Source organism: Balearica regulorum, chromosome 2 (genome assembly GCF_011004875.1).
Source record: "Balearica regulorum gibbericeps isolate bBalReg1 chromosome 2, bBalReg1.pri, whole genome shotgun sequence".
Classification (NCBI taxonomy): Eukaryota; Metazoa; Chordata; class Aves; order Gruiformes; family Gruidae; genus Balearica; species Balearica regulorum.
Window position 1 is genome coordinate 124400414 of NC_046185.1, and position 21440 is coordinate 124421853.

The 21440-nt window shown below is 39.4% G+C and overlaps 1 protein-coding gene across 2 annotated transcripts in view; it reads right to left on the bottom strand.

Annotated features, from left to right (window-relative positions):
- RBMS3 (RNA binding motif single stranded interacting protein 3) overlaps nucleotides 1-21440 on the bottom strand; it is a 715580-nt gene that overhangs the window by 602069 nt on the left and 92071 nt on the right. For both annotated transcript variants that reach the window (XM_075745772.1, XM_075745773.1), the window contains one exon: nucleotides 4367-4435. In XM_075745772.1, coding sequence (XP_075601887.1) covers nucleotides 4367-4435 — 69 coding nt within the window. The remainder of the gene's footprint in view (nucleotides 1-4366; nucleotides 4436-21440) is intronic.

The following is a 21440-nucleotide window of genomic DNA, read 5'->3' on the forward strand; positions in this document are numbered from 1 at the left end:
AGGGAGCAAGAGAGCTAAGTTACATATACTGAAATCTCACCCAGAATTCAACTGGAATATCAACCTTCCTAGCTTCTGTCTTCTTGACTGATATTTCTATCATCTCAATTACAAAGAAGCTATACGATAAACTATCACAGAGTGGTAAAGACTTGGCCTATTTAAAATTTAGATCCTACACTGAATGTTTCTCAACACTCATTGCCTGTTCTGATTCCTCTAAGAAAACCGCTAACCACTGGGTACTAAAATACAGTACTTATCTCTATGTTTAAGGAGCAGAATATTGGAAAAAACCCCACATTCTGACCTTAAGGCACTGATGCAAACATCAACAATGGACAAAGCTTTGACTATCTGCAAGAAAGCAAGAAGCTTGTGTTGCCAACACCAGAAAGCCAGCAGCAATGGAGCCAGATAGAGGAACATTATGGAAGTTTAGCTGAGAGTCCTTCTGTCCTGCGGTCCACTGGACACTGTTTCACTTTCTGCATTTTTACTTCATTAGCTTATAAGCTAATGTCTTTCTAATAGATATGGGGAGGGGAAAGATGCTGAAGTGTTCTATATTATTTTTAATGGCATTTAAGACACACCAATTATTCTGCAGGCTCATTTAGCACCTAATATTAAAGATGCATTCATATATTTCTAGAAAGTAATATAATCTAAGCATCTCTAAAGATACTCCTGCTAACAATTCTTGTGCAAGAGACCTGGAATTTTGTCACAAAGGTACCAGCCAACTGCTGGGACCAAATGAATGGCCTGACTTGACCAACTTCCTAGTGTGCACAAGCAAGAAAAGACAGCCTATCTTACAGTCATTCAGAGGGAAGGTATCACTGTCTTCTGTTTGCATATAAAATGGATTTGTGAGATCTGTTTAGGTGCTACCCACTTTTTGCCTCTCATCGAGAGCAGGGATGTAAACAAGTTAGCAGGGTTGTTGTCCCATTCTTCTTTCTTTTAGAACGTGTAACCTATGGTTTCGTTCAATGCCTCAACCTTAAGCTGACATTTGAAATATTTTTTCCTTAGGAAAAAAAAAGAAACGCAATTTATTTTTTCTTCATTTTACATCTACATTGACTATACCACCACAATTGTTCTTAGTTCTCAAGTTATTACTATTAATAACTGAATTGTTAATGTTAAAACTGCTGCTAGGGATAGGTGAGCTACAATACTGAGTGCCTTATGTCCCATCCTGCCTGTGTACCTATGATTCCTACTGACACAGACTGTCCCACACATGGATATGCCATCACTATAAGACACTCCGCCTTGGCTGCCATCCCACTCAACAAAAGCAGCATCATGTTAGAAATCAGCTACATCATCATGCCTGATAAAGTGCCACTTCCTCCTTCATTTTCATCAGCAGTAAGAGCCAGTTGCACTTCAGGAAGCACACACAGTCTTCAGAGTACCACAGAAGGACTAAGTTCACTTCAGAGCTTCTCACAAAATTGCTGAAGACTTCTTCACACATCAAGTGATGCCACTAGCCAAGAATGGCAGCGAAGGCAATTTCAGCTCATAAGCGTCAGTTTGTATCTTCTCCTTGATTCCACCCCTCAAGCCAGTTTAGTGTATCTGAAGGCAGTAAGGTTCAACACAGTTCCGCGGACACCAGTTCAGAAGCAGAGATTTGGTTTGGCTTCCCTGCCCATCCCCCAGTCCTTTAATTAAATAGATTAATTCCTTCGCTCCAAAAAAGATCAACCTTTTAGACTATTGGCTTCTTATTCTGACATTGAGAAAGTGGTGTGCTTGAAAAAAGCTAGTTTGAAGCAGATAGTAATGCCTCTTTCTCAGGGCAGTCAGAAGGAACCTCTTAATCAAGTTTTAAAGACACCTCCCCTGCAACAAGACACTTTCCCAGGCTCAAGGGGCAGGGGGGGGAAAAAAAAAGCATTCTCTGAACAGCTTCACATCAAAAAAACCCGAGCACACAAATTCCACATGTTCATGAGAGCGATGCGTTAATAGGAACTTACTTAAAACCTTCCCCAGATAGCGTATTTGAGATAAACATGCTTCAGCTTATCCAACACAAAATATAAGCATGTCTGGGTAGCACAAAGCAAAACAAGTCAGTGAAAAATGCGTATTTTCAGTGACTCACTGACCCCACCTGCAGAACCCTTTCAAATCTCTCACCCAATGGACTTTCAAACTTCACACAGATAGAGGAAATGAAAAAAGAAAACTTGGGGGAGGGAAGGAGGAAATCAATTTAACTTTTAACATTTCTTAGATGCATCAAAGGTCTCAGCCATGTAGTTCTATTAGGTTTCCGTCTGGATTCTTGTAAGATGTATGTGGAAAAGCCTTCACTGGGTTCACTGCATGAGACTGAGGAAAATGCAGACAATATGAATTTGAACTTTAATCTTTTTCTTTCCTGGAAAGCCATCTTCAAAAAATGTTTAAATAAACTATATATAGATGCTGGCAAGTTGCAAGGCTGAATACAAATCTCTGATCCAATACAAATATTTTGCCACTCTCAGCTCATGAGAGTGCACAGCAGTATTCAGGTCTCCCAAACTGAACTGCAGCATGGCTATACATCCTCACAGTTGGTACTCGTATTTGTAATATCTGTGAGGCAAGTTTATAAGCTTATTAAATCCAAGACACGGAAGACCAGAGCTTACAATAAACAAGGATGAAAAGAAAAATTAAGAGTGTAAATGACAAAGGAAGGTGAGATTAAAACGTGTGGGGTAAAAGATAGGTGGAAGAAAATTACCACAGGCATGCTTTAATACTGTACAACAATTTTTTTCTGCAGATGCTGGATGGTCTAGATATACTTTCAAATAACATTCCTGGTCGTTAGTCCCTCAACTCTGCTAGCAATCTGTCAGGGTTGTAACACTAAGAACAATCTTTATTATGTACTTATCTTCCCCTCCCTCCTCAAGCAGGAAATCAAGTGTGTTGAGTATAAAGTGCATTTCATATGATTTGTTAGGATGATCTCCTCCTGACTTAGGAATGCATCTCCCATTAACATTAATGGGCAACTGCAGACGCACAGAAAGAGGGGAACAGTCACTGCTGTTTCAGCCTTGTACATATTGGTGGTAGTCCATGAACCTTTCCTTGCTCATCATCTGATCCCCTAAGATGGGGCAAGCAATGGCCACTGAAAAGAATTAACCTTCTACCTACATATTCATCATTTTTACCCCTCTAAAAGTGAAAATTCAATGTTCAAAAAGTAAAAGAAAACATGGAAACCTTAGCAAGCAAAAAGAACATACTTTCACATGGAGAGGATGCACAAGACTCTTACAATACATTGTGAAAGCAGAACTGTTGAGACTGGAAGGATGGTAGGTAGCTAACAGTCCACAAAGCATTTAGCCACCTTCTTTCCCATCCTAATTTGAATACAGTTCCTCTCAGTGTATACATATCCTTCATTAAAAAAACCCCACAAAAATCCAAAAAGTCAGATCAAGGGTCTAAGGATTTTCTCACCAGGATAACTTAAATTTTTCATAGTGTTGGGGGGGGGGGGGGGGGGGGGGGGCGGTGCGTGCACACGCAATGTTGCTTTGGGTCATTTGGTTTTGTTTTTTGTTTGGAGTTTGGGTGGGGGTTTTCTTGTGGGTTTTTTTTTAAGAGAAAGTAAAAATAGAAAGAGGTCAGAAGGAAGCAGAAATAGAGGTTGGGGTAAAGCAGTGTTAATACAATCAATACTGAACAGACACCTGAAGAATTTTTAAAGAGGAAGTTGCTTTAGTTGAAATACATTGTTCTTTGATTTCAAAGCAAACCATTGTCTATAGACAGAAAAGTCTTTTGTTTTTGATAAAGTAACAGAACCCCCGAATAACATGCAAATTATTATTATAAAAATAATTCACAATAATACTGGTTACCAGCTATCACTGAACATCTTTCCAGCTTCAGTCTGGCTTTATAACAAGTTTTCCTGAAAACTGCGGTCATCATAACCACTTCGCAACTCGGTTGTTTTATGTACAAAAAACATTGAGGGGACAGCATCAGAGAATGTGCCTTGTGTTGCCAACGAGCATCAAACACGCTTCTAGCTGAAGTGACAAGATGCAAAAGATGGGAGAGCCAGCCAAAATAACCATCCCTGACAACCCAAAGAGGTACCACTGCAGTACAGGAGTCACAGCTGTACAAGCCACTCCATGAGCAGCAACTGCATCTAACCGTTTACTACAGGATATCCTGCAACAACCTCAGAGATGAGCATGACCGATCTAGTTGGGCTAATTCAGGTAGATAACACTCAGATCCCCTCAAAAATTCATTTTAAGAAGAAGCATGTGTCAACCTAAGCTTCATATCCTTTTTGACAAGGGCATATTACCTGATGGGGCTGTGAACTGGACCATCTGCTGTAGGAAGGAGCACCAGAAGTCTTGTTGGCTGTAGTTCTCTGCAAAATAAAAGATAGACACGTCAAATATTCACCAACATCTGTCACACACACAGTCAACTTCATGTAAATTCCCATAGTAAAAAACCCTAACCAAAATCCTCAAGAAACCATAAATACAATACAGTAGCATTAAAATCAGAGATGAAAGTTTGCCGAATTTGCTACCAACGCTCTGTTCAGCCTTGGACCTCAGAACCTCAATTTCCACCTCAACTTCTGCACATCACCTAGATTGCAAATTTAAATGCTGAGCCCTAACCCAAACTGGGGCTGCAAAGCACTACTCTTCAGCCAGTTAATTCACTCAGATTAAGCACACATGCTCTAAATTCACATTTATTCCAGAAAGGCATCATTAAAGGGATTCGCCTGCCTGTTCTGAGAAGTTACATCTGTATTTTTCCCCCCAACTCATAGTGATGTTTCATTCCATACTTCACACTAGTTTTATAGAAGCTATTCTTAACTCATAGAAAATAAAGCAAAATTGTTCTTTCAGAATCACTTCACCTTACTCAAGAGTGAAACTTGGATATTTTTGGAATAAATAATAGAAGATACGAGTTATTTACCAGCTTCTTTTTGAAGAAAAATCACAGTCTTTATAATTTATCCCTATACTTCTCTCACCCACTTCCCTATATTTGTTTTATGAAGCACTAAGGAAAAAGACCAGACCATGGACTTTCATACCCATATCGTGTGTGCCACATACAGACCTTAGAATCAAACTGCCTTTGATATGCCAGAAGAGTCAATGCACTATGGTGTCTAGTAGAACACCACCAACTATTTTAATATACATTACTCCTAGTTTCAAAATTATTTTATACCATGAACTTCTATGTCATTTACTCCTAGTCTAGGGTAGAGCCTAGCATAACACAGAGCTTCTCCAAATCCACCCCTCACTTATGGTAATCTGGTACTTCTAAAAAACCCCAGAACACCACACATGGCAGTCAGCAGCCAAATATCTTGCAAGTATATCACTACTACATTGTGGAAGCTCAGGTATTACAGAAACCTTACAACAACAAGGCTATCTGTACCGGGTTGATTTGAGTTACCTACTCATGAGATCTGAAATCAAACGGGCTTTCCAGATATGAGATACCAATTCATCAGAACTTCATGTTATCAACAGAGCACTAATGGGGAACAGATTCATATTTGAACCATACAGACATAAGTTATACTAAAAAAATGCAAGTAAGGCAATCCATGTGAGATTTATACCACAATGTAGTATACTACACATACTTTGTAAGTATGAAATAAATAGCTTATGGCTTTTAACACCCAAGGATATAGTACATTTCTATGCCAATTACAACCACTAGGGCTTAGACATCATTACATATTCTAAAGCTAGCATGTCATTCCCACTAATGAGAAACAGCCACTGCTGTAATTGTGCTTTTGTGTTAGTCTATCAAAAAGCAGTTATTTTACAAATTTAATTACTAGCATTGCTGTATAGTGTATTTAGCTTCTACTAGACATCCCCAGAAGGATAGGCATTTTTTTAATAAACAGATATGCCATGCAACAGAATAACACTTTCTTTTGATAGAAACTTCAGAAAAGACAAACCACACACAATGTTGATTTGAGCTTTACAAAAACTTATGAAAACTATCTCCATCTGCTTCAGAAGAAAGACTGGTCAATCTACAGCTAACAAGATGTTTGAGTTTTTCTGGAAGCATCTACAAGTTGTTTTCCAGCAAGATGCTTTTCCACAAGCACCACACCTTTCTTTATAGAGAGATATATATATAAAATGTATGTCTGCCTTTAGCATTGTCAAATAAGCCCCATACATTCCTTCTGCCTAAACACATAAATAGCAGTCTTTGGTTGCATTACTTACTCTGACACCTGTTACCTCTATTAGGTACACTTCCTCCACAGCAATCACTCTTTTGAATTTTTCCACCTCAGTTTCAAGGACATCCCAAAGACAGTTATCCCACAGATAAACAGTACCACAATATTACAGAGAAACAAGAAAACCCTTTCCAGGCCAAGCAGCCAGCAGACAAATACCTCCAAAGACAGAGGCAGAAGATTATTTTTTGTCTAACTTTGCAAACAAGAAAGGACCAGAGCCTCAGAAGTATTTCAAAGCTGACCGCCATCTTCCACTTTAAGAGGTAAGCACTTTAAAAAAAAAGTAATTGTAAAAATAGTAGTATAAGAGGTCTAAGATTAGCATTTATTTCTCCTATCCCTCTCACTTACCCCCCCCCCCCCCCCCCCCCAACTTATAGATCAATGATTAGGATCACTTAAATGATCAGGCATCTCAAGGCAATCAAAACACTGGATTATAAAGCAAAGGCTTATAGAAGCTGCTGTGTGTGAGGAGCGTATCAGATCATTTAGAGTAGATTCTGAAAGATCTGGAAAATACTTCTTTCTGAGCTTCTCTCCAAGTTCTAAGGGGCAACAGGAAAAAACTGAAGGCTAGACCACATCCCCTGCTTGTCCCAGCAGTTAAAATGTTTCAGGCAGGTGAGCTAAAGAAACCACACGCGCAAACTCCAAGCACACACACATGCATGCACACTCTTACTCCTATTTCACTGCAATCAGTAGAAATCAGACAACCGCCTGCCTTTAGAAGTATGACCCTTCAGACCTAGCAGCCAAGATCACAGGCTAGACCACGCTCTCTGCTGGATGAATAGCTTTTGCACACAGCTTGCACCACAAAGACAACCTCAAGGTGTTGCATTTTCACTAGGTGTTTTACTAGGGAGAACCTGAGCTGCATTTAGCCCCTTAAGCCACATCCCTTTCTTTAGTTAAAATCACTTTCCTCATCACTCTCCCTTTTGAGAGAGAAGGAGCACATACACAGAACATTTAAGGACTCTGCCTCTGGCACAATTAGCACTTGAGCACAAGTCCTGGACATAAACCCCCTGTCTGGTCTTGTAGAGCTCCCAGACAGCATCATCTGAAACATCTAAACCAAACAACTCTCTCAGGACCTCCAGCAACCCTCTCACTCTTAGCTAATTTCACATCTAGCCCTTGTACCTTCCCAGCTCATTTCTGCTCCCTGCAAGCTGTCTCTCAGCCATATGTAGGTACAAAAAACCCCTCCCTAACTATTAAAAACTAATTAGGACTGACTGTTCTAATTACCTGCTTGCCCAAGCTGTTCCTTATGTCCTTGCCCCTCCTCCTCATTCCCCCCACCTGTGAAGAGAGGTCACACTCACACAGCTGCTGGTGACCACCAGTCACTTTAAAAGACCAATGAACTTCTGCCAAAAACTTCAGAAAGGTAAAGGAATTTTTATAGTAGACTGTACTTCTGAAGGCAATAAAACTGCCAGTTAGACATGTGGGTTCTGGTATATGAGCTGGAAGTTATGGGAACAACAAACCCCAAAAAAACCAAACCAAAACAAAAAAAAAAAAAAAGAGAGAGAGGAAAGTTGATGGTCTGTACATCACTGCCCAGACAACAGTCAGTATGAGAGGAGAAAATCTGCTGTAAGTACAACACGTGCTCCAAGCACATGGCTGGACCCAAGCCTTGAACGTGAGGAATGCTGATGAAACATCAGGCTGCCTCCAAATCCCAGTGAGAGCAGGAAAAAAGTACTTTTTGTAGCAATAAAGTGGCACAGATAAAAGAAGAGCAAATGATGCAGTGTATGTGCAAAGCTGCCGTTTTGCTAGCAGGAAAACTATTTTCTCAGAAGATTCCTACTACTGAACACAGTAGATAACATAGCAAGAAGCCAGAAGAAAAACTTATGTGGAAATCTGAGTAGGGCTCAACAGGAGAGCTCATGAAAAGATATGTTACTATTTCATTCTTGGGTTAAGGCTGTTAGTGACTGTACGCAATACAAGTCAAGATCGTATACAGTCCATTAATAATTTCTCACTCAGTCAAGGAGAGCTTCAACATAAGGCCACACTTCAAACTTGGGAAAGAAAAGCAGAGCACAGAGAGTTACAAGTGTCGTTACTCTGGCAATATTTCTAAAAGCAAAAAAGAGTATATATTCCGATAACAAAGCCAAAGTTTATAACTTGTTCTACTGTCAAATAAGCTTATACAACCTTCTGGTGGGCATGGCCATTCACCCCATTAGCTTGGAAAACTATCTGAAGATGGGGTGAATTACCATCTGGAAGTACCTGTCCCTTTCCATCCGCTCACCGGAGAGAGAGGCTAAGCAGCCAGTTTAATTGAGACATCTAACTTTAGATGGCTAATGTCAGGTGAAATTAAATCTACCCACACTCCCTGTTCTCCTTCCTACCAAGGGACCTAGGCAATTTGTCCTCTTCTAGGGTTTAAAGGATTATTATGGTAGCAAATTTGCTATTTAATCGGAGTACTTTTGAACTACCTTGTGAACTCCTACAAACTGTGTTAATCTTCCAAATGCAGCTCACTGGTAAAGACGTGAAGCACCGTCTTGACTTTAAGGAATTAGTCAAATTTTTTTGGCTGGGAGGAGAAAAGATTTTTACTTATAAATAGAGAAAATATATATGAAAGTAAATGGAAGATACTATTAAACATTTAATCATATCAAACCCATTTTTTTTTCTGAGAAAAAAAACTACTTAGATTTATACTTGTAGTTCTTTGAGAATACAGTTATAGTTACATGATAAACATGTTATACTACCAATTCCTGGGCTTTTCAATTTCCAGGTCTAAAATCTTGCTGGCATTCAGCAGGTATCTTGCTCATCAGTTTTAGTGGAGGTGTTGCTTGTTTAAAGAGTAGAGAGTCCAGCTGTTTATGCAAAAGCTGACATCAAACTCAGGATATATTTTGCACTGTCCAATATCTAGATTTTTTTTATTATTATTATTATTTGCTATGGAATTTCCCTGTTTTTTCCTTAAATTCAAAAATTCATTTGCTGAACAAATTAATAGTGACATCTGACAACCCTGTAAGATGTTAAGGCACTGAAGTTCTTTCTTTGAAGTTTGCTTTCTTTTTTTCGTGGAGTTTTGTATATCTATGGCTTTTGCAAAGAGGAACCAGTGATGCTATGTTAAAAAGGAACAACGTTCAATGGCTGCTTATTGACAGATACAGGCTTTTGAGTTCACTTGTTTATTTTATTTTATTTCACAGCAGTTTATGAAGAGAAACACAAGTGAAAATAAAGTTTCAATCTCTCATACTATAAAGGACTATAATGTCCTTTATGACTCTCCAGAAACAAATAGGGGGTGAAGTCCTTTTGCCATTATCTGTGGCAGACTGGCAGGGGTGCAGCTGGTTTTTGAAGTACTGAGTTTTATTTCTTTTTATTTATTGAGCTTACTCCACCACAATGCAGTATAGAAAATGACAAGTTATTAATTTCTATATACAAGTTAAACAGAAAAGGTGACATCTGATTCTACCTGATCAAAAATAGTGCTTAGAGGAATTATGGAGTCTGAAATTTGAACCAGTAATATCTCCTGAAACAACATAGCCTTCATGCCTACATATCAATCCATCCCTGCCTCTGGTCTGGCTCCAGACACCCCTAAGCCTTGCTGATTCTCAGTGTGGGGTAAGACCTCACACACTTAATGATACTAAATCCTTCACAGCCTCTTCCTCACAAACGTCGTCTCAAGGGATCAGAGGAGTCAGCTCAGTGGAAAGGGTTCCAATCTGGTATCACACCTGGCTCCATGGGGAGACAAACCCCACTGCAGCCTGTTCATTACAGATGTGCCGCTCACCCATGAAGCCATTTTCACTCCTGCGCCATAAATATACACAATTCCTTGCTCCCTTTGAAAACTCGTCCCATTTTTCAACAATAACAATACTGTGCTGGAAATTCATAGCTACTGCCACTCTGGACATAAGACAAAACAAATTGCAAATACTTTAAAGATCCATGGTTTCTTCAATACCATACAAGTAAAATTAATTTTCAGGTTCTCGTTCCTCACTCACAGTTTAAAATCCTCCAGAACTGCCTGGAAAACTACCTGCTTTCTAGTGAGACTAGCACTATGAAATTCCAGAGAGATGGATTTATTATTGGTTTTTGTCAGAAAAATGAAGACAGAAAAGGTTGATAATTAGATTAATCACAGGAACATCATTTCATTTCAGCTAAGCAGCAGTTTTTACCACTTGATGGCAAACATTGCTGATCATGGGGTTAGGATACAAAATGAAATGTAGTGGTGTTGACAGCAGTGGAACGATGGTACGTGGCATGACAGCATGGTCTTCTCTTCCATGCAAAGGGCGCATGATGCATTCCTCGGCTAGCTTGGCAGCTGAGTGAATAGCATATGTCAAAGTGCCATCATTGTTTTGCAGTGATGAAATGATGCAGGAGAATCATCAAGTACGTTGTCCCATAAAAGTGCAAAATCAAGAACAAAGCATTAAAAAGCAGTTGATCTGGATACAGTGGTCAGAATGTAAAATGTAGCAGAATTATGAGAGGTAAAGTTTGTAAGGAGGTTGTAAATGAAATACATTTATATGTTGCGTATGAAAATGCGCACAGTGGGAAAACAAACTTTCCTTGAGATTGCTACATAATGTCATCAGGGATTACTTCCTCTAGCTTACAGAAATCAATGTTATGACAGGAAGAGACAGAGCAGGAATATTGACTGAGCTGTCAACCATAGGAGTATATCTCTCTGAACCTGTGGGTTTGGGCTTTGATGAAGCAAATGCATTCAGCAGACGTTTTTATAGGAACTCAGGCACTCACTCAAAGTACTCACTTGCATTTTACATCCACTGTCTATTCTTGATTCCTAACATAGTGACTCATAGTTTTTGAGGTGAAATTGCCAAAAGTAGTACAATTCATCTATTACTCACCCCAACAGTGGATTCTTGACAGTTTAGCGATTTGACATAGGCTCTGAACCATGGTGTAGGGCTTGACATGACACTGTGATTCCCCCTCTTTTTTCTCTTTGTCTCCACTCCTGTTCACCAATTTAAATAGATATTTTGGCATCCCGAAAGGAAAAAAAAAATCTGGACAAAGCCAGGGATGAAAATACCCTCTCTTCAGAAACTCTCTTTACACTCACCAACCAGGAGTTTTGTGTTAAACAAAAAAACTTCACCTCATGGCCTCCCATATTTTATTTGATTGTTGAAACTAATAATGAAAATATTTGAAATTTCAAAGTATATGTTTAAATGAGGATGAAGTCCACAAGCCTTTTATATCTCACAAACCAAATACAAACTGATACTAGAGATTGTGCTACCCACTTCAAACCACATCTACCTTAGCAGAACTGGCTGGTAAAGCTCAAGCCAACACTACTGTAGCCATTAATTCCTTCTCCATTCCTATTTGTATTGGCCAACAAAAGTGCAGCGTACTTGAATCACAAACAAGCTGAACAACTGTTACTGTTGGTGACAAGCAATGATTTCTTTCTTAGGAATTTTAATATAGTGAAAGAACTTCTCATCTCTGTGGAGGCACTACGTACACCATGATTTGCTGCGCACTCAGCACTTTCTCCCAAAACCAGAGAGTTTGAAGATAAGCTGCAAAGAGATCGAGGAACAACCTTCAAGTGTTCCAGATGGAGTTGACATAAAGTTGGCATGCTTAACCCACAAAATGTACAATTAAGAAATTGTAAGAAAGTCACAAGACTTGGAAACATACAGTAAGATAAGGAGGAGAAATCATCTCAGCTTGAGGGGAAAAAAGAAAAACAAGAATATGGAAACATTTGATGCTTTGAGGTCAAGAACTCTCCCAAGCACGACAGAGGGTAGGAGAACTCATCACAGCCATATGAGAGATAATATTGTCAGAAAGTGGATTTTTAAAAGTTAGCAGCTGCTTCTGTGGCAAAAAGACTACCAGGTAGGAAGTAAATATAGTATTATGATGAGCAACGGTGTATTACCAGCAATCAGTAACTTTAAACAATCAGTCAGGGAACAAACACACCAGTACTGATATTACCAGGACATCTGCTCCCATTGAAAGAATGCACAATGAAATATAAGATGCATTATCAGAGGAACTTGGAACATGTGACATCTTTTATGTCCTTTGGACTCTCAGCATTTTCCTGAGTAAATGAAACACTGGGGCAGAAGGAGATGTGAGGAACTAATTATAAAAAAGACAGTCGGTTATGGCAGACAGTGGAATGGGATTAGTTTTGTGGGACTGAAAGATGTGACTTTCTTCAGAAGTTTGCATAGGTCTGCAAATATGGAATTAACAGGTATACGTTGATTTGAGACAAAGGAATAGCACCAGGAATGTAAAAGAATTTCATTGTAGGGGGAGCTGTTCTCTTCCAGCAGCTATTCTGAGACAGATACCTGTCCCATGAAAAAAGCAGACAAGACATATGAAAAATGACCCAGAATCTTTGAGTAATATCAGGTCTGAGGTGTTATAAGACAATGAAGTGACCACACAGAAGAATGACACTGAGTAGAAGACCTCCAGAGAGACACTATAGAGACTATCAAAAATCACTAGAGGAACAAATGCAAATATAAAAACAATGGATGATTTCATAAAGGTGTGCGGGGATCTTTCCTGCTTTTATTAATGTTCACCAAAGATAATAAGAATTGAAAATTATGCTTACATTGAAGATTCTAATAAAGCCAGAACAGAGAAGAGCCTTGATAAGACAATGCAAAAGACAATAGTGCAGAAATTGAAGTAAAAGATGGTATAAAGCAGATGTACTAATCAGACTATTTTACATGTATTTCAGTACTGGGAGGCAAGGACATGAGTCATGAAGGTCCAGGAAAGCACAAAAATAAAAATCTTTATTTGCAAACAATGCAATCATAGAAAGGTGGAGGAGGTATTCTAATGTTCTCTTTGATGGTGAGACGGGGAAAAGTGAACAACAAAAGGCTATTTTCTAGATAAATGAGTCATTCTCAAAAGAATCAAATTTTTAAAGTATTCAGAAGGCAATTATACCTTCAGGAAAAATGGTGGCAATTTCTTCTAAATTATTAAGACCAAGATGCAATAAGCTTAGTCAAATTTTTTACACCCTAATTTTGAAAACGTTCCCAAGGAGTGGAAAGAGAAAGTCATGTTTCCAATTTCAAAATAGAGATGTATCGGATATGTAAGAATTATTTGTACATTTCTTCTCATTACAACCTCAAAAATCCATCCTCCATACCTTTTACAGACACATACTCATTAAACAGAGGAAACAGTGAGAGACAGCGAGTATTGGTGTCTGGCAAAGAGCATGATGTTCCCTCCCAAGATTAGTCACAAAAAAATGAAAACAAGCAATCAATTTCAGTTAGATGTTGTCTCAAGAGAAAATGCTGATATAAACACAATTAAGGTGGAATTTCTTAGAAGATTTAGGAAGAATATGCTAGTGGGTCTTTGGCCTGCAGGGAGAGGATCTGACATCTTAGAAGACCATAGCACAAGCATGCAGCTATTTGTCTGATGTGTTTCTAAGCAGGGGGAAAATGAAATTTCTGCTCTGTTTCATAGCCATCCAACACTAAGGGAGGAAGAGGAAGAAGCATCGTACTTTTCAGAGCGGTCCAGTCACTCGTAGAGTCTGGGGTCAGAAGGAACTGAAGCAATCTGCCTCGACTTCTGAGCAAGTGGTTGCTGTAGGAAAGACAATGTAAGAATAAAAGGGTGTTTTCAGATCAATGAACGTAGCAAGGAAATTCCAAGGAATATAAAACCAGGTAAATAGCTATGTAATGATAAGATTTTGAGCAAGCCTTCTGTCAGGCAACGACATGAGGTTGCAATGAGTTTCGTAGCTTAAACACCTGGCAGCATCAAATAATAGTACCAGTTTGTGGGAGGAAAAAATTCAATTATTTGCTACTTTGACCCTAGTGAGAGTGGGGAAATTTGTCTTTATGCTCTTACTTTCCTTAAAAAAAGATCTAAAAAGTCACCAAAGTAAAAAAAGGGATCATTTGACTAGATTAGCACTGATACTGCCTAATCACCAGGTGAGACAAAGAGCTGACAAACTGAAGGGGAGACACTGTGCTGCAGTTTGACTGTAGTCCATGCTAGCATAATATAACTAGCATGGGTGACAGCCGCTGTGACTGTGAAGCGGTACAAGGTTTGCTACCTGTCAACCACCGCAGCAAATTCACCAGGCTCCTGGGTACATAAAGCACTCTCATTTTGTTGCAGACATTTCTACAGAGAATTACTGAGAATACAGTTCGCTGTTTTGCACAGGATCCACACTGCCACTGTTACTGCCCAAGCAGCGTGTTGGACCTGATTTTTATAGCGGGATTCTAGTAATCCAGATAATACTCTTTGGCAAACAGTATGCTTGTTTACCTAAAGGCAGGGAAATCCTACAGCTATTGTCTCCACCTACCTTCGTCTTCTACCAGTAGGAGCCTTTAGGTTCTCCTTGTTTGAGCCCCTGTGCTTGCTGCCCGCCTTCAGCCTGCGCTCCTTCTCCTCCAGGCCTATCACACAATCTAAATCCCGACACCACAGAAGGTGAGACAGGCATTCAAATTTGGCTGTCACTGCAAGAGGAGAGATGCGACATAGTGGCTAGAGAAGCAATAACTGTGAAAATATATCATTCCAGCTTCTTCAAATGCCCCTCCCTGCACCGTGATCAAGGCACACCACAGCAATAAATTCTTCTAAGAGCCCTTAAATCTATCACGCTAATTGCTAAATGTGGAGTAGCCATTCATCTTTCCTGGTAACATTGCAATGCATGAATTTGCTGTAAGATTATTTTTTTTAATGTTTCCTTATGATTAAAGCATAAAAGAAAAGTAAAAGTAACACCACTGTCTATTTTCAGGCTAATGCTTCTTTTTTAAACCTGGAGAGGAGTTCAGGATGGAAAATATGAAAGATAAGGAGAACCGTCAACAGAAAGGGACAGATATTTCCCTGCTCTATTCACATGTGTTCTTAGCACTTAAGACACTTATTTCTAGACTGCAGAATGAACAAACACCCATATTTTCAGAAATTTCCTGATAACCTTCTCGTTACATTTCTTTCTAGAAATCTCACAGCAAGTCTCCATTAATTTAGCTTAGAGAGTAAGTGAAACTGGACTGCATTTTAGCAGAGAGGTCAAATATTTAAAATAATAATATTCTTTGGAGTTGGTCGATAAATATACATGGAAAGAGACTTCAAGGAAAACATAGGCAATAATGAGAGGCAAACTTGGGATCATGACCATGTCCTTTGTCAATTTGTTCAGCATACAGTAACCTTGCCAAATTAAGAAAATTCCAAGTGCATTAGGAAAGGCTGCCCTCTTCAGACAAACTTAATAAAAGGTGCCTAGAAGAATTTCTAAGTGTCCTGAAGTTAAAATAAAAATGTGGTGAAATGAACTGTGCAGTGCAATATAAACATAGTATCAACTTTCTTCTGCTTCATAACAAGTTGCTGCTGCATAAAGAAAAGTGCTTCTTGTCATTAGCTAGCTATTAACGTGTGTTTGTTTAGAGTCACTACAAATCCATTTATACATTTTCTATAAGGCTGTTAAAATTTCATTCATATGCTGAAATTCAGAGACATAATTAATTAAGAAAGCTATTGAGTCTGAGCTTTCCCTACACTGTCATATGAAAAAATAACCCATTCTGCAGTGCTGAATTTCTATCACACAGGAATTCTCATGAAACACAATAAACTTACTTCTTTTTTCTAACAAAACTTGGAGTTTAGATCTATATTGATCTCCCTAATGATCCAAAATAGTGAGTGGAAAAATGCATCACCATGATTGGTGTTTTATACTTGATGGCTATTTTTAATTTCTTTTCCTTAAATCTTTCACGAGCAACCAGGAAACGGAGCTTACTTAGCCGGAAAGCTACTTTTCTTTTCCTCGCTATTGGTCATCTAAGTATCTTCACAGGTAAAATTGTGGATTTTTATCTTGCATCACACCAGGTGGCAAAACACAAGGCTGCCAGGTACTTTCCTGGTGAATATGAATGAATTTTCACAAGGAAGATGACCTCTATGAAGAAAATAACTGTATCTGGGTTTACTACTGTAAATAGCAGCTTTCAGTTTATTGGGGAAGGTGAGGTGGACATAAATATTTTTAGTGGCGTTTTACTTTGAAAGCTGAAAGCTCTATCATGTAATCTGCCGAGGTGATCCAGGAATACAGATTATGTTCCACAATACCAAACCTGATACTTATCTATCAAAACTTTTCAAGTCCTTTAACAGGACCTGGGACTGTACTAGGCAAACTTTTTAAAAGTCATGGACTGTCGGTACAGCGCCCTGAAGTTGCTCCAGAACAGGGAGCAGAGATGATGCTACTGAGAGAGGAAGCATTACCAGTGACAGAACCTACAAGGGATCTAACTGCCAGCTTGATGGAAGTCTCTCTCCGTTCATCCTTAGGCAAGGCCTTTTTTCTAGCTTTTCAGCAAAGCCTCCAATGTCACGATGTCTCAGGGGAACACACGTAACTGCCCAATAAGCTAGTGAGCTGGGATATGGCTCTTTTTCACTGCAAAACACCTTTTTCGGGCGTCTCAGAACACTTTCCCTAAGCATGATAAATCCAGCTCATTCTATATTCTGCTCCAAAATTTGAATCAAGTTTCCTGCCTCCTTCACCACATCCCACAGGCACTCTGGACAACAGGTAATATCTTCTTTAAAGGTCCCTTTCCACAGAAAGTCTCTTGAGCGTGTGATACAGGCAGCATTTCTAAGTTCACTTTAACAAAAACCCCACACTCTTCACTTTAACCATGTGGGGAAGTCCCTCTGAAAGCTTCTCTTTTTTTGCCTTTGTTAAATAGGATTTGGTTTAAGATGTACTTTAAGTTAAGCATTACTTAAATGCTTTGTTGAACTGGGGCCTGAAATGGGACTTTAATTTCCTTAACAACCCTCAATATACCATTACTAGAATAAATGTAGAAAAATCAGACTTTCTGAAAAAAATGAGTCTCAAGGGCACTAGTACAAGCAAATTACGGAGAAGTTAAACAATGCCAAACTATAAATCTCTTATCTACCAACACTTATCCATCTGTCTTACCAGTATGCTAAGGAGCAGGTCTTGTTTAAAGACTGAGATGGTAAAGCTGAAAATGAATACTTGCCTTTTAGTCCCCTACTGTGCTATGGTATTCCGTTTCATGTATAATTGACGGGTTGAAATTTTAAGATAGATAGAGAAAATGAATTATGAATATTCAAAATATTGTCCTTTTGCCAGTAAACCCCTGTTATTCTTCACACTGACTCAGGCACCTCTTGTGCTTTATTTGTAGGAGCAGTATTTTCTCTGATTTTGTGGTCTACACTTACTAAAATAATTTTGATGGAAAACATAACCATGATTTTGTAATAATCAAAATACAGTATATTTTTGTTTGGGTATTTTTCCTTCATTCAGTTGAGACACAGTATAAAAGAAAGGCATCTTAGTTGAATACCAGCATTTTATATGCTATTGCTAGCTCTTGCACAATAGAATTACTGAGAACTGTGCTGCAATTCTTTCCTGCGGTGAAACACAGGGGTGTCCACATTGGCATTCTTGAATTTTCTTACACTGTTAAATTATAAGACTGCTTGTACTATGAAGTGAGATTGGGTTATGAATTTTCTGAAGTGACAGGTTCTGTTATATAAACCACTGGTGAGTCTGGGAATGCCATTCAACATTTTCAGCTTTGGAATTAATTTTATTCTCCTTCTTCCCATGAGGAAATTAAAAATGTTCACAGTTTTACTGGTAAGGAGTGCAGTTTCCATGACAAAGTCACATCCCTGGGAAAACCCCAAGTACTTCTTGGACAGAGCCGTGGATGTACAGAGGTGCAGTTCTGTCTGGACAGCTGTGCACCTGTTGCGAGTTACTGAGAAACTCAAACAAGGATCTTAATATTAAAAGGCTGCTCTACAAGATAGCTGCAGCATACTTCTTGGAAAAGACAAGGCTAATAAGACTTGGGAAAATAATAGAAGAAATAGTTTTCGTGGAATGCATTATAAGGCTTTTTTTTTTTTTTTTTTGTAAAAATACTTGTCTTTTCTCCCATTATTACATGCAAGTCTTTCCTCTTCTTTAAGGCCCAGGCTGGTGCGAGGGCTAGTCAGGCATGTCCACTGTCCTCCAGCATTACAGATCAAAAGTGAACTGTGAAGTAACTGTCTGATACCACTTATAAAAGTTAATAGCATATTCTTATAGAAATTACTTTGCTCAGTGGCAATTCATAATGACAGCGTACAGAGTCCATTCAGGACTTCATAAAGTAAATAACTTGAGCAGTAAGAACTCTTCTACAGACAGCAACTTTCAGTAAAAAGAATTTGAGCAGGTAAATGAACACATGGAAATTTATTAACAGAGAAAGAACACAAGAAATGAAAGTTCGTAATGGGATAAATTACAAATTCATATGGAAACATTAGAGGAAGCCAGCGTAAATTCAGGGACGAGACAAAGATTACTGATTTTTCCTTAAATAAAAACAAGAAAGCAGCCTAACTGTGTCCCAAGCACTGGCTGATAAATTCGCTCAGAGATACATTTTGATTTTGCCTGTCTCCTTTTTCTAGGCAAAAGCCATCAAGAACGTAGCAACACCATTATTCCAAAATCTGCAAGCCTCACAGTCCTTTCAGATACTCACCTTCAGACTTCTAACCAGAAAATGGGGGGAAACAAATAACACCCCTCCCTAAATAAGCAAGCCTCTCAAATAACATGTTGAGGTAACCTCATCACCTCCAGAACTGCTTTAGATTTTACCCTCCTGAAAACAGAAATATATAAAACTTGATCCTTCAGAGCATATCTCCAAGTCTCTGCAATTATTTTGGGCAGAAATTCCCTAGGTGTGCACTAGGTGATTTCTAACACCTTCTTGTCACGTCAAAGACAAGTGACAAGCCTAGGCTGACCACTTGGCAAAAGCCAAGTCAATTTTCGCATCACTTGACCCTCTGCAAGCATCAGCATGGCCATTCACGAAACGTTCACAGGCTGCTTTCAACACCTGAACACTTTGGAAGGTGGAGTATGAAACTTTTCACAACCTTAAATGTAAGCTTCAGTCAGCGGATGCAACTTCTCGATTTTGATTTTTACTGTTATTTTATCTCGATTTCAGGAAGTCAGGCATGTGGAAGAAAAAAGCTCACACTCATAGACCCAAACTACAAGTTGTCTGGAATATTGCAGTAAGAGCTGAAATACAGAGGAAAACCAGTTCTTCCTGGGATGTGTCACAAAAAATGTATGCTCTTGGAATAACATAAGAAGGAAAGTGAGCTGATGTTCATTAAAAATGGAAGAAATTGCTCAACACAGTTTTACTGTACTTAAACACAGTATAAATCCATTTACTACTACTCCAAGTAGTCAGGAGTGGGGCAGGGTAAAGTTAGTTTAAAATTTAACATGGCTGTTCAGATTGCAGGCAGAAAAGCCACGATTCGATCTACACAACTTGCTTAACTCCAACCAAAAAAAAAATCATCAAACAAGGGCAGAGATCCAGTGGAGCCCCAACAAGTCCTTCACCAGGTGTACAGAAGAGTTTCAGTTGTGTAATACCGGTGGTGTGTTAAGCCACGTCCTGCATCAGGGTACTTGGCTAGTAGAAATATAATCCGCAGCTGAAGCAGGCCAGCTTTCCTTATAACGTAAAAGTTGTATCCAGTATGATGCATATACACTGGCTGCATTAATCAGGACTTTTAAATTCCCATTTTAAGCGGTGGGTATTTCGGCACACTGTACTGGGGAATGATTCTGTGCTCGGCCAGCACAGCCGAGCAGCTCCCTCGGAAAAATAGCCACTTCTCTTCCAGCTGTGTGATGTTGGTCTGATGTCAGGTTTCGTAACACCCCTTAGGTTCAACTTAGGTACACCAACACAAGATCATCCTACAGGCTGGGAGTGTACCCACAGACACGGATACCGAAAGAGGCCTCAGCAAAACAATCACTGAACTCACATTTGGCCTGTGTCCTTGTACCTTCAAGCTGGGATTTTCAAAGGAGTTTGAATTTCGCTGGTAGATGAACACATAATACCCCTTCATTCCTTTGAAGAGGCCAGTCTGAAGCTGTCTGAGCCTCCAAATAGTGATTAGCATTTAAAGTGGCACCCTCAATAATAAAATCTCTGTGAGCCAGATTCTAGTTTTCTGGTAGTGAAAGGCACTATTCACATTTACCTCTCAGGAGCCTAATTTTGGTCTCATACCGCTAAATGAGAGGTCACAAGGTATCAGCTCCAGTGAACTGCTCCTAGGCTCTTCAGGTAAGATTTAATTCTTGGTGTTTCATTTGCAAGCTTTCTGGAGGCTGCAGTTTGCTGCTCCCTCTCCGTTCCCCTTCCAGCCTGAAGAGCGGTACCTGTTGTCAGCTGGGCTGCAGGAGCCTGAAGTGACACCTTCCTCGTCCAAAGACTTGCACTTCCTCCCGAGAGGGCGTGAATAATCATCTCTGATGAATAATCACCTCTGAAGTCTGACTTTCCCATTATGCTCAAAAATCCTGCTCCCCACATGTGGAGCCTAACAGAATTACGGGGCTGTGAGAGTCTTTGCGGTGTGCTCTGCATCTCTCCTATCTGCTGAGACCAAGTCCATGGTAGCAACTTACAGTTCAACTCAGTCTTCAGCAAAGCATTTCATCAATAAATCTTGTATGGGGCTGGTTAAAAGCACACAGGAAGGACTTATCCTGGCACGAAGTTGAAGCTTAGTAAAACAAATCAACAAATGAACAAACCGGCAGCCAGGTAAAAATATCTGAACCCACGAGTGGCAAAGGGTTCAAATAACAGTAAAGCTTTCATTCCTAGCTGCTTCTGCAGAAGTAGGTGTTAAGCAGAAATGCTTCATGGAAACAAACGTAACCTAGGCAGGTTCTTTTGGGAGAGTAAATAGACAGAAAAGTCTCCTGATACCCACCTAAACGCCACTACCCCTCTTCCTACCTTCTGCTGCAGCCCAG